General features: G+C 47.5%; 1 protein-coding gene across 1 annotated transcript in view; it reads left to right on the forward strand.

Annotated features, from left to right (window-relative positions):
• The window catches only part of BLMH (bleomycin hydrolase), a 45588-nt gene that overhangs the window by 12894 nt on the left and 18363 nt on the right, over positions 1 to 14331 (forward strand). The window contains exons 7-10 of the mRNA XM_027861637.1: positions 9172 to 9327; positions 10166 to 10324; positions 10424 to 10491; positions 11449 to 11563. Of these exons, the coding sequence (XP_027717438.1) occupies positions 9172 to 9327; positions 10166 to 10324; positions 10424 to 10491; positions 11449 to 11563 (498 nt within the window). The remainder of the gene's footprint in view (positions 1 to 9171; positions 9328 to 10165; positions 10325 to 10423; positions 10492 to 11448; positions 11564 to 14331) is intronic.

Below are 14331 nucleotides of genomic sequence, written 5' to 3' on the forward strand. Positions count from 1 at the left end.
CCATCATTACAATGCTATCCTTAAAGGAAGCTTCTCATCCTTCTCCTTTCTCCTTTCCCCAGCAAACACCATTATTCTCCTGACCAGACTCTTCTTTCTGTGCTCCTCATCTACCCCAGCCCTGTTAGGATGAGTCATGTCTTCATCTGTTTGGATTGCAAGCGCCCTGGGACCAGGGCACATTTCCTTCATCGTATCTGTATTCCCTGTGCCCGGCACCTTGTACTGAATACTTGTTGAAGGATTGATCCTGCCTTTTTGCTGGTGCTTGTCTGTCTTGGGCACCTATGGCTCTGCCCACTCATTGGGATGACTAACCAGAAGCCGCTGTCAGTACCTTCCAACTAATATACCTTCCCCTGTCTTCTGCCCTATTCCTGCCAACCCAGGCTCGCTCTGTTCTGGATCTGCCAGCGGTGTTCTTGGCTGTCTCTTAACTTACTTAACTTAACTAGCTTAACTTCTTGGTGTTTCTAAGTAGCTGCAATGCCTGTCCCCAGACTGCTCTAAGTCCCTAAGGATCAGCTCCCTCTGGGGTTGCTTATGAAAAAGACTTCACAGTTGAGTTCAAGATGTAATTTCCTTCTCTTTCACAACTGTCTCTCTGTCTATCCTCATTTTCTGCCCCCCACCCCCATCGCACAGTTCTCCAGCTCAGATTTTGGCAGTCCATGGACAGAAGGTGTTGGGTGGGGGAGGGATGGAGAGGGTGGGGCTAGGGAGGAGTTAAAGGATCAGGAACAGAGGGGTCCTCTTTGTGATCCTTGCCTTGGGGAACTTATATAACTCTCATCCCCTCCTCATGCTTTTTCACTACGTAGTTGTGTTCCAAGGTACGTGAGTTGGCCCTTGGCATAAGATATTGTGTGTGATGGCTGGCTGCGTTCCATTAGGATTGGACTATATTTTTTCCCCAAGATTGTTTCGACTATCTTGGGAAAAGCAAGTGATGCTACAGCAGTTGCCCACAAGAGAGCAGAGTGGGATAACAAAAGCACATCCAGGCTTTGGCTTATTAAATTCATAGCTTAGGGACAGCATTGTTAGTATAGAGCGTGTCATAATCTCTTCTCAAAAAAAGGGAAACTTTCTGCAGCAAGCAGCTGGGTGACTCGTGGACAGAGCCCTGACCTGAAGTCAAGAAGCCCTGATCTTCTTTAACTAGCTACAGATAATACCTGTGCGACTCTGGGCAAGTCACTTAGCCTCACTGCCTGCCTCAGTTTCCTCATATGTAAAATGGGTATAATAAATTCTCACGCTCATTGTGAGGATAAAATGAGAATGTTTATGAAGTGCTTTGTAAACCTAAAGTCTTCTGCCAGAGGCTAGGTAAAGCTCTACTTCTTCAGTGCACTTCCTATCCAGCTGCCGGTGGAAGTGGGTTTTGTTCCCTATCTGGCTGTGCCTTGCAGATAGGAATGTATTGGGGGGAGGGGGAAAGACGAGTTTAGACCTCTTTGGGGCAGCTCTTTGCCAAAGGAGTCGCCGTATGATTCATTAAATAGAAAGCTCTTGTCATCCACTATGATTGGACAGAAACTTAATTTATGCCTGGTGTCATAAAACATCATGTAGCAGAGCATGTACCCAAGTGCTAAACTTTGAGGACAGTCTGTGACTGTCGTGGGTAGCTGCTCAGGTGAGGCCCGTGTTTCTGTTTGGCCGAGGTCGGTTATGTCATTCTCTCTCACCAGGATCTGAAAACTTTTAGGCCTTAGAAGTCAGCTCCTTATCTAAGAGCTGGAGGTAGTTAGGCCTCTCAGCAGCCCATAGAATCAGGGGCTTGGTGAAGTACCTTCTTTGCTCAGCCTCTAAACGGCAGCATCAGCAGATTGGATTCGTGGGTGGCTATAAATAGATAACTGTGTCCAAGTAACATGGCGTTGGTTCCAGCAGGCAAGGTGCCAGTGGACAAATGCCAGCCTTCAATAAAAGTTAGCAGTAGAAATCAGTGTATTTACCTCTTCCCTCATTTCTTCATCTCTTAACCCTTCTCTCCTCCCCTCCGCTCCCTATGCCCCTAAGACTTCAGTCTTCCCAAATAGAAAAGAATAGGATGTAGTTTCTGGCCTGATTAGAGGAAGGCTGATGCTAACCTTTTAGCAGCCTTCTTGATTCACCCAGGGCCTCTAGCCCAACAGAGTTAATTTTTGTCCTTTTAATTTCTTCTTCCTCTCCCCTCAACTTACCTAGTGCTGCTACACTGTACACAGTGATTTCTGCTACACCTGATGTGCTCCTAGGCCCAACTCCTTTCTAGGGAGGGAAAATTTGTGCTCAGAGATGGCACTCAAAGGTGGGAAAAGGACCTGTAGTCACGTTAGCAGCTCCTTCCTCATCCCTGCCCAGGTCTTCTGTCCCCTCCTTTCATCAGGAGTCACTTCTCAGTCTTCTCTGTATTTCTTAGTTTGTCTGTTAGACTTGAGCTTATTACTGCTAGCTTAGATTCTTCTGGCACTTTCCAGTTACAAAATGCTCAACATTTCCTCCTTCAATTCTTATCACCCATCAGTAAGCACTTAGGAAGTGACTCCTCATGCCCATTACAGTATTGGGTGTTGGGACTGCGAAGCAGAGCAGAGAATAGCCCCTCTGTTCAGGAGCTTGTGTTCTATGGGGAATACAATGTTTACTTGTAGATACAAAGTAAATCCAGTGGCATTTTGGATGGGAAGACAGTGGCAGTGGGGTGTCAAGGAAGATGGCGTTTGAGCCAGGCTTTGAAGGAAACTAGGGATTCTGTGAAGAGTAGGGACCATTCTCTCCATTTTCCAGATGAAGAAATAGAGGCTTCAAGATTTAAAGAATTTGCCCAAGGCAGCGAGGTGGTACAGGCCAGCTTAGGTGATGCAGTGGATAGAGCAGCTGGGCCTAGAATCAGGAAGACCTGAGTTCAAATCCAGTCTCAGACACTTCCTAGCTATATGATCCTGGGAAAGTCACTTAACCTCTCTCTGCCTAGTTTTCTCACCTGTAAAATGGGGATAGCAGTAGCATCTAATTGTTGGGATTGGCGTGAGGATAAAAGGAATTGATACTTTATTTTTTTTTAATTCAGTTTTATTTTCAGGTCCTGATTCTCTCCTTCCTCTTTTCCCCATTCCCACTGAGAAGGCAAGAAAAGTAAAGTCCATTACAATTACGTTTAGACACGCAAAACAAATGTCTACATTAGCCATATTGCAAGAAAAAGAAATATAAGAAAACATGCCTCAGTCTGTACAGAGGTGGGCAGTGTGCTTCATCATGAGTCCTTTGGAACTGTGCTGGGCCATTGATCAGAATTACTGAGTCTTTTACCGTTACTCAGCATTACAGTATTGCTGTTCCTGTCGATTGTTCTCCTGGTTCTGTTCTTTACTTTGCATCAGTTCATATAAGTCTTCCCAGGATTCTCTGAAGCCATCCCCTCCATCATTTCTTACAGCGCAGTAGTATTCCATCACATTCACACGCTATAACTTGTTCAGCCATTCCCTGCTTGATGGGGAAATAATGGAAATGGTCATTTTGTATAACTAACATTGATATAGCTGTATGTTCATGTTTACAAAACATTTTACATCCATCATCTCATTTGATTCTCACAATGCCTATGTGAGGTGGGAGCTACAGGTAACATCTCCTATACAGATGAGGAAACAGGCATGGAGAAGGCCCGGGGCTTGCACAGGGTCACTCAATTAGTTCCTGTCACAGGCAGGTTTTGAACCCAGGCCCTCCTGATTTCCAGGCCCAGTACTCTTATCCGCTGTGCTATCCTGAAAAGACCTTGCTTAACTGCTGATTTTAAAGAAAGCTGTCGGGGCCTGAGTGAATCCACAAATGCTTCCATAATTCTGGCTAGAAAAATTAGGTTCCACCATGCTCTGTGTCTGTGTGATGCCCCTACTGAACATAAGATGATGTGTCCTAGTCTTATCACAGGGTGTAATGGGAAGGTTTAGGCAGGAAAGGGAAAAGACAACAGATCATAGCTGGGCCCAACTTTATCCCTCTTGTATTCCTTCTCTCTGTCAGCCTTAGTTTCTGCCTTAGCTCATGGTCCACCTTGTCACCTGCAGGGAGAAGAGAGCTAAATAAGGAAGTGGGAAGGGGAGAACCGAAGGGCTGAAAAGGGGGGCTTTAGGGCAGCACCCCTCCCCCTCGACAAAAGGCTGAATGAAAGGCACTGGAAGCTGGGAGCCAGAACTCTGGATTGTTTAAGTCAAGTTAGTTGGGGACCAAAACTTGTACTCATTGTTCTTAATATTTATGGAATTACATTGATATTTTTGGTAAAATTCCTTTGGAAAAACTCCATCCTTCCCTTGACAGAAACCAGCTGAGAAAGGGATATCTCTACTTTGTCAAGGGGGCTTGGAGGACCTGTGGTAGCCAGGTGTGGCGGTTGTGGGCCAGACCAAGTCAGTGAATCCAGAGAGCCCTTGGGGCACGAGCAGAGGCCAAGTGGGCCTGGGCATTCAGGGTCCTTTCCCCTCGTATGAAGCTTAGGTCAATATCTGTCATTCGTGTGGGTCAAAAAAAAGTCATCCTTAATAGTCTTCTCTGTGCTAATTGGTTTTTGTGTTAGACAAACTCTTGTCAGTTTGATTCTCCACACGGCAGGATGGAATGGTGCAAAGAGCCCTGCATTTGGAGTCAGAAGCCTGAGGTTCAGCCCCGGCTTCTCCCTTCCTTTGCTGTGTGACCCCCGGCAAGTCATTGAAGTGGTTTGAGCCTCTACCTCCTAATTAATAAGAGGAGATAGTGGATACTTGCCCCCGACTACCAGGTCATGAAAAGATTGCTTTGTAAACTGTCCAGTGCCATATCAACATGAGGCAAGGCATCGTCTGTCTCCTCGGATGACACCAAACGAATCATGTTTGTCATTGGCGTGCTGTCCCAAAGGCCCACTAGGCTGAGCCTGAGCTCCAGGGTCCTAGATGGAGGGTTGGAAGGGCCCTCAGAGGCTCGGTCTCAGACTGCAGATGAGGAGACTAAGGCCCCCCGAGGTGAAGGGACTTGCCCAGGGTCACACAGGAAGTGGCAGAGGTGGGATGTGAGCCCAGGTGTCCTCTTTGTGATACAGCCCCCTTGTCAGTGGCTTTGTGGCTACACGTAAATGCTCTGGGATAATTGAAAGCTGACTGACATGTGGAGCTGGTGGCAAGCTGCTGAGTGAAATGATCCCCTTTACTCTACACCTCCCTAATTTATGCAGACCCTCCAACACCTCCAGTTCTAACGAATGCCCTAAAGTGTCATTTCCTTGTCCTCAGTTAGCAGGTGGCAGCGTCCTACACATCACAAGCCTCTCTTTCCGCTTTCCTGATCTCCTTGGCTCCTGGTGCCTTCACCCCTCCCTGCCCCCAGTCATTTTGCTTCTATTTCAGCATCTCTCTGTAAAGGGTGTCCTCAAAGACTGAGTGTAGTTTTAAACTATTAAAGCTCATCTTCCCTCATGAGACCGTGAGCTCCTCTCAGGCTGTGACTTGATGCTTTCCTATGTGTCTGCATTGTCTAGCACGGGGGCATGGTCAGTGCTCGCTGACTGATTTCAGCCTCGGCTTGGAGTGAAGACACCTAATCTGTCCCATGCTAATGGGGAGCAGGGTTCATTATCTATAGCAATCCCGGCTCAGCTGCGGTGGCCAGCGGGATGCCCCTACACCTCATCTTTACCCATAAGAATTGTTGTTTTAAAGCTAGCTCGGGGGTGGTCTGGCTCAACATCAAAGCAGACACGGTGTAAAAGGCCAGCTGTGCAGGCTCATAAAGCAGGCAGCCAAGCCTAGTAAACGAGGGAGCCCCAAAGAAAAGGAGAACAAAATGAAATGAAAGACAAGAACAGTGGTTTCTCTGCACTTCGATCTTTCTAGGATGCCCCTGAAGCTGGGGGCATACAAATGCTATCTTTTGGTGAGGTTTCTGAATGATGTTGGGGATCTGGGTTCATTCGCCTTCCCAGCATCCCCCACTTAATCAGAGAGTGCCTTTAATTTAATCCTGGCTCCTGCTGTCTGTAGCTCTTCTCTGGTGCTTATGTGCCGGTGGATGTCAGAACAGAGAGAGCTACACATCTCTAAAGAGTTCCATGCCTTTGACTGCGTCCGTCCGTCCATCCATCCATCCATCGTGCACATACATTGAATTAACGAATCAAAGGGCTTTTCTCTTGGCTCTTAGCTGCTTGCTTCCTTTCCTGCATTGGAATTCAAGCCTAGGCAGGCACATGATTTTACAGAATGACATTTAAGAGAGTTGTGTTTCACACCTGGGCCTCTGGAACAACAAAAGAAATTGATTTTTAATGTCTCTATCTCACTAGGAAGCTAGTTTATGAAAAGCCGTGGAACAGGGAATTAGATAGCATCTCTTTTATCTGGGATGATTTAGTTAGTACTGGTTGGAGCCAAAAGGTCTCTCTTAAACATCCCACACACACTATAAAAGTCACCCTAGAGACAGGAAGAGACCACAGAGGTTGCAGCCTATGTTTTGAACCAAACAAAATTAGGGTTAACTGCTTCCGGGGGGGGGGGGGGGGGGGGGGGGAGTTTATTGTTGTGGGGGGGAAGTGGCGGTGGTAGGCCCCACCCGTGATTGGTATCTGCCTCTCTGACATGTAGACATTAAAGCCAGCTTGGTTTGTCATGGAAGAACTGGGGGGGGGGGGGGTGCATATGTGGGTGTGGGTGTGTGTGTGTGTGTGTGTGTGTGTGTGGTTGGGGGTGGGAAGAAATTTGGAAAGAAAAAAACAAAGGGGATTTGTCCTCCCAATAATAGAATTCACCAGCAGCTACTAGTTACTATTTTAGAGTGAGAGAAAAATGCTGGTTTGTTGTGGGGAACATCATTCTCTTTAACTGCTACCAGAGAGAAGGGGACAGGATGAAATTGGTCTGTTTAACAAGCCCAATCTGTGATTTCACTGGTACGGTGAAGGGCTGGGGAGGAAACCTCTGGCAGTGCCTATGAGCACGTTCCCTGCAGTGTCCTCTTAGAGAGTTGACTAGACCACTGAGAGGTTTAATGACTTGCCTGAGGTCACATCTCTTTCCTCCTGCCCCAAAAACCTCTTTATCCCAGAAGCTCACTCCACCCATAGAATTCACACATTGAAACTACACTCTGCCCTTTCAGCCTCTCCCTGGACTGGATGACTCCTACTGGAGCCTAAGTAAGGAGGGTGCCCAGGCCATCTGTGTCTCATTCCTCTCTAGACCCCTCTGTGGCCTTTGCCTGCCATGCCTTTGTGAGGCTACCTCTATCCCCGTTGTCCCCTTTCCCCACCCTTCAGCTTCTTTTACACATTGGCTTCCCCCTTTAGAGTGAAAGCTCTTGAAGGGCAGAGCCTGTTTTTCTTTATGCTTAAATTTGTCTTCTCAGTATTTAGCACAATATAAGTGCTTAATAAATGTTTGTTGACTGACTGATTCAACCTGTGTGTGTCAGAGATGGGTTTTGAACCCAGATTTTTCTCATTCTGAAGTTGGCACTTTCTATCCACAGTCCACTGCTTCTCATTTTTACTCAGCCGATGATGATAACACTGTGTTAGACCCAAGTCATGGCGGGTCCAACTCCATGTTGTTTAGTCAGGGATGCACCAATTAGGCAGTCAGGGAGTCAGCAAGCATTTGTTAAGTTGTTATCTGTGTATATCAATATGTAAAACCATACTATGCATGCTTTTGTTATCAGTTCTTTCTCTGGAGGTGGATAACTTGTTTCCTCATAGGTCCTGTGTAGTTGATTTGAGTATTTATAATACTCAGAATAGCTTGTCATTCACTGTTGTGCTTTGAATAGTATTGCTGTTATGGTATCCAGGTGTTTTTTGGTCCTGTTCATTTCACTCTTCACTATTCCAAGTGGGGCAATTTAAGCTGGAGAGAGGAGAGATAGGATGGAAATGATTGTTTCTCCTGATATGCTGGGAGTAAAAGGGGGAAAGACAGGTCAGGGACACCTCTGGGCATTGGAAAAAAAAAATACCAGGTACTTGCCATGGCCTCCACGTTGTGATGATTGATGTAGGGGACACAGACCCCTATCCTTGGGGAGAGTATAGTCTCATCTGGGAGGCGAGACCTGTAGTACGTAGGGACAGCACATGTAAATTGCTAAATTGAATATAATCTAGTACCAGAATTTCTGGCGTGGCCAGCCGTGAGGGGAGCCCAGATGAGGGGGACTGCCATGGGAATGGGTGGAAAGGGCAGATCTGACAGACGGAGCAGAGCAGTCAGTCGACAAGCCCTTCTTGTCCTCGGTATGCCAGGCACTGTACTGGCTGCTGGGCAGAGACAGAAAAAGGAGAATTGGTGGTAAATTGGGGAGAGAAGTTAGAGCAAGAGACGGCCTAAGGTCGAGTTCAGATTTGGGGTTAAGGATTGCTGTAAGTGTTAGGTCCAGTTAGATTGGAGACATCAGACTTTGTTTATTTCACAATGTGTGGAGGAAAAGTAAGATGGATGAAGGTAAGGGGTGGCCTGGGAAGGGGAGCAGGGCGTCTCCTTCTGGGTTCTGCTGCAATTTATGTCACACACTCAGAAGCATTCTAAACAAAGCCCTTTACCCCAGGCCTCTACTAACTCCTTCTAGAAAGTGAGAGGACCTGTGCCAGTTAGGTCTTGAGGGGGTCATGAGGAGAAGCAAAGGCCATGTGTCATCATTAGAAACACAAGGCTCATCTTCCTGCTACAGACTGCCCTTTGGATGTACCTCGGACGGCGGGCGCCACCAAAGCTATTAGGGGACTGTTTAGCGTTCCCAAGACTGGAGGACCTCGGGACAATCAGAGGGAAACTGATGTTTAGGGGGAAGGAAATAATTTATAAAACACAAATTGTTATTTATCATTTACGGAGGCTGAGACACAGTTCTGGTCAGATGCCCATTTTCTTGGCATAGGAAACATCAGCAGGGTGAGCTTCGGGCACAGTGAGCTCTGGGAGTTACGTGCCTGACATTTTAGAGTGTGTTGAGCAGAGTGTTTATTGGAAACATCAGCAGTTGGTTCATACCCGGTGGGGACCCCTGCCTTTTGGAGGGAAATTGACTTTCCTTGAAAATGTCTGGCTTTGAATTTTAACCTTTAAATTCCTTGGGGTTCCCACAGTGGTGAGGAGGGGTGCCGCCTCCTGGCTGTTGCTCACCTGTCATACTTCTCCCTGCTAGGTCTTCCGAGTGGTCAGCATCTGCTTGGGCACCCCACCAGACAAATTTACCTGGGAGTATCGAGACAAGGATAAGACTTATCATAAGATTGGACCCATCTCACCCTTGGAGTTCTACAGGGAACACGTCAAGCCTGTCTTCAACGTGCAGGACAAGGTTGGGGACTGTCGTTAGTAATGGCTGGCCTTTGCCCAGAGGGCGGGTCCCGGAATCTGGTTGTCCATGTCTGGCCTACAGACTAGTCCAGAGGTGGGGAATCTGCAGCGTTCAGGCCACAGGTGCCCCACCCCTGGACAAGAAGCTCAGCTCGCCTTATCTGAAGGAAGCTTGTTTTAAACTTGCTCCACAGCTACATTCCACACTCACTTCTGGTGGTCCAGGTCAGGGTCATCCCTCAGGCCTTGCCAAGTCCTGTCTCCATAGATTCCTTTGACTTGCACAGGCTGAATAATAGGATTATGAGTGAGTGGGCTGAGAGTGACCTCCTCCCTCATGGAAGGTAGCCGTGGTTCTTTCTTGTTTTTCTACTTCTTCTGGGTCTTTCCCACCTACTTAGCAAAAAGATTCCCCCCTGGGGAGTGTCCTCCTTCTGTGTCCTAATGGCTTCTTTCTTTAGAGTTGGGACTTTGGCTTTTTGAAGTCAGCTGGATGTTGAACTTACTCTGAGATCACCCCCTTATCATAATTAGTGCTTGTTGTTTGGGAGAATTGTTTTGGGGAAGCCATTGCCCAAAATAAAGAGGTAGAACCCTCGAAATGAGTCCGAGATGAGAAAAATAGACTCATATCCATTTGTTCAAATCGCAGGCCACCTTTGGGGCCTCTCCAGGACTCCTTATGTTGTCTTTCCTTGATTTGTGTCTTATTTCATCATGTGGTTGTGGGATCAGTGTCCTTCGGGGTTGCTGGGAGCTGGCCTGAAACAGATGGGCTGGCCCGGCTCTCTTGACGTAATCTGGTTTGTGTTTGATGAACGCGTCCTTGGCCTCCTCAGATTTGTCTAGTGAATGACCCTCGCAGTCAGCATAAGTACAACAGGCTATACACCGTGGAGTACTTGAGCAATATGGTTGGTGGCAGAAAAACCTTGTACAACAACCAGCCCGTTGACTTCTTGAAGAAGATGGTGGCAGCCTCCATTAAAGAAGGAGAGGTGGGTGTTGGCCTGGCGTGTCTCTCCCTCTTCCTTCTTCAGTCTGGGAGGATCTGGGGATGGAGTCTCTGCTGAGTCTCCCCTTTCTTCTCTTCCTAGGCCGTGTGGTTCGGCTGTGATGTGGGAAAACACTTCAACGGGAAGCTGGGCATCAGCGACATGCAGATGTGAGTGCAGGCAGGGCGGTGCATTGCAATCTCGCGTCCTAGGGTTTGGTGGCCTGGGCGGGCTTAGCCATAGGCGTGGATTACCGAAAGAACATCGCCTCGTCCTCCACCTTCTAGACGAGGCTTTTGGGTACCAGAGACCCCTTGGCAGACAATCTGTGGAAGCTTATGGACCTCTTCTCAGAATTGTGTATTTAAACACATAAAATAAAATACGTAGAATTACAAAGGAAACCAGTTATATTAAAATATGGTTATCAAAATGTTAAGGACAAAAATCACCCCCAAGTTCGTGGACCCTCAGTTGAGAACCTCTGCTTGAGAGCCCAGAAGATCAGAGCAGAAACTCAGTTCAGCCTCGTGTGTGCTGAGGCTGCTTCCTATGGAGTCAGGAAGGCCGGGCCACCTCCCACCTCCCACCTCCCACCTCCCACCTCCCACGCTTGTCAGCTATGTGCCATCTCTAAGCCGACCTGTTGTGAGGCCCACGTGAGGCGATGCTTTTAAAGTACTTGGCCAGGCATGGGGGGGGCACCTCGGAGGCCGTGTAGGCTCATTGTACAAATGAGGAAATTGAGGCCCTGACAGGGTGCGTGATTTGTCTGGCATGACACAGGAAGTAGCTATCAGACCTAAGACTTTGGGCTCTCCTGAGCCCACAGCCAAGGCTATTTCCACTGGAACACACTGTCTCTGACTTCTCTGGCTTCGAGATTTGGGGGAATACATTTAGCCTCTTGGCTCTTTGGCAAGTGCCCGCACATGGCATAGGGAAGACCATTTCGGTGCCAAGCTGCCTAATGCGTTCCCTCTATAGAGAACCTCAGAAGAGCCCCTGGGGCTTACCTATGGATTCTGCGTGCCCCTCCCAAGTAATGGCCAGGGCTTTTTAGGGATAACGCTCCTTTCCTTTTGTGTCCTCATCTTTTTCTTTTTTTAAATGTGCCTTGTTTGCAGCTATGACCATGAGCTGGTGTTTGGCGTGTCCTTGAAGAACATGAACAAAGCAGAGAGGCTGACTTTTGGTGAATCCCTGATGACCCACGCCATGACCTTCACGGCCGTCACGGAGGTATGCCCGTGCCCCTCCGCCCTCCTGCCCCCTGCCGCTGGTGGTGTTTGCACAGATGGATTTGAATTCTTTCTCAGCCGTTAGTCTGACACAGCTTCATTCAGCAGTGTGTGTGTTGTTCTGGAAAGGTCGGCTTCCAGGCAGGATGTCACACCTGCGTCTCTTGGGGCTTGGCCGGGTCCTCAAAGGCACAAATAGGAACTTTCCAATGAAGTGAGGAGCGGAATTTGGGTCAGAGGGAGGAATTAGTGTGCCTCCCCCCAGCCCAGCCTGCAGACATTCTTGGTTTGCAAGAGGTTGGGAGTGAACTTGGAGACAATTCTTGTTTTCAAAGAGTTAAAATAAGCTTTGGATGGAGTGTGCAGGAAGTGCTGGCCTCGTGGTCCTTTTCTACCCTAACTCACCCTGCTTTTATTAGGGCTTCAGGGTTTTCCTAAAATAGAAATGGATAAGGATAACGTGTCCTTTGTATACATCCCTGATTCCTTGGTGTCCTTCAGGGGAGTGGGCAAAAAGCCCTTGGATGTCTCCGCAAAGGATGCTGGGATGCAGTCCTCACAGTTGTGATGGTTTCTAGAATCCATTGCTCCAGATGAACCTGGCCCAGAGTGGTCGCTTGTGAGGCAGCCTTCTCATGAGCAGCCTGTGCTGGAATTGCTAGAGAGAGACCATAGGGTTTTTTAACCCCTTTTATTCCTAGTCCTGTTATTAGATGGGCAGTGATGTGGTGGGGTGGATTGGGCCCTGGACTTGGAGTCGGGAAGACCTGGGTTCAGATCCTGCCTCAGACACTTAGTTGCTGTGTGGCCCTGGGCAAATCAGTGAACCTTTCTTCATCTCAGTTTCCTCATTTGCAAGTTGGGGAAAAAGAATTAGACTCAACCCTCTGGCTTCTAAGGTCCCTTCTGGCTTTAAATCTGTGATGTGTGATCTCATCTAAGAGTATGTTGGAAGTAGGAGGATGGAGGAGAAAGTGACTCTGTTTCCTTTGGAGGGATCTATCGAGTTGATTGATTGATTGATTATATACATATTTGTGAGCACCGCTCCCTGTATACAAAACACCAGGTGTGGTTGTGTGCTGGTATGGCCCCATGCCTGCCCTCAAGGAGTTTAGGATTATGTAGGCTGGAAGAGAGGGGCTTGGACCATGTGGTCTGTGAGGCCCCTGGGTGCTGGGATCCAGGCTTACGGAATACTCTGGGCCCCAGTATCTGCTGAGCTGTGGCCAATTGTGGAGTGTTATTATTGGGGATAAAGTTATAGAGGGACTCATCTGTCTAAGAAGGGGTTTGTAATTATTTGTTGCACTGGGCAGCTTCTGCTTTGGCCTTATGACATCTACTTTGGGGGTCAATTGTGGCACTGGCTTCTGTTTCTGCCTTTGTTTTTGTGGGGATGCGGACACACCTCTTCACCCCCTTGGTTCTCATCTACGTCTTGCTTAGAATTATAAAACTGAAGCACTTTAGAGCTGCCTCCATCCTCTTCCCTTCAATTGCTGGACAAGGTATTTGGAGCCCAAAGCGGGGAAATGACTTGTTCAAGATGGCCCAGCCTGTTAGTGGCAGAATGAGGCAACCTCGGGTTGCTCTTTCTGCTCCGCAGAGCTGGAAAGGACTTGGATGAGGCCAGGGGTCAAGACTGAGCTGCCTTTGTGTTTTCAGTAGGAGATAAGAGGCTTTTTATAAAAAGCTAAAGGATTGAAGCTGCAGTTGTGGAAATGTAGGCCTCAGGGAACAGAGGAGAGAGGCATGTTTGGGGGTAAGGAGGCCTTCCTGGTGGCCCTGGAATCCCACCATGTCATAAGCACGGAGTCATTGCTAAGACAAGACAAGAAAGACCTTTTTTCATATTGTATGTGCATGTAACTGGGCATAATCCATCCTTGCTGTGCTATTTCTTCTCAAGGTAAGAGTAACAGGGTTGTCAAGTGAGTTTATCAGATTACCTCCAGGGATTACTTTTTTTTTTCTTTTTAAGAACTAATCTCCTAATGTAGCTAACTATTGGTAACCTGTTACGGTGACAGATGTTCTTAAGATGTGGGCTGGGGGTTTTTCCTATTGTTTTGTAAGGTCACAAATTGCAGACCTGTGAGCTGCTGTTACATAAATAATTGTGAAGAGTCAGATTCTTCTTAAGTATTAACTTCTTGCCAGGAAGCCAAACAGTCCAATAGCAGTATTAACCTCCAGGCTGGTGATAGCATTGATGGTCACCATTGTGCACAAATCTGAGAAGACAATGGCATTCTGGCTTTGAGTGGATTTCTTCACACTAAAAAGAAAATGGAAACTCCAGCCCCTGCAGAGTTGTGGTGGGATGGGGGTGCCGTGCTCATGGACTCACACGGCTTCAGAAACGAGGACAAAAGTTGGAGGCTGAAGCCCCCAAAGGCTTGGGGTGTGTGTGTGTGTGTGTGTGCGTGTGTGTGTGTGTGCGTGTGTGCGTGTGTGTGTGACAGATTAAATCCCATAACTGAAACAGCAGATGAACATTTGGGTTACACAAAAAAACATAGATTTGAGCACTGAGAAGAGGTTTTAAGTAAGAGCTGTCTTTTCCATTAGAGGTAAGGGGTTGGAAGCAATTTTTCATGAATAAAATATTGAATAAGTTGCTCACGTTTACATGTTTGGACATGCTGTCTTATGAAATTCACTGGATTTATAACTCCCCACTAAAGGCTTTTGGTTAAAGGGAGATTTTTGTTTGAAGAGTGTGTGTGTGTGTGTGTGTGTGTGTGTGTGTGTGTGTGTGTGTGT

Source organism: Vombatus ursinus, unplaced genomic scaffold (genome assembly GCF_900497805.2).
Source record: "Vombatus ursinus unplaced genomic scaffold, bare-nosed wombat genome assembly UNPS02014768.1, whole genome shotgun sequence".
Classification (NCBI taxonomy): domain Eukaryota; kingdom Metazoa; phylum Chordata; class Mammalia; order Diprotodontia; family Vombatidae; genus Vombatus; species Vombatus ursinus.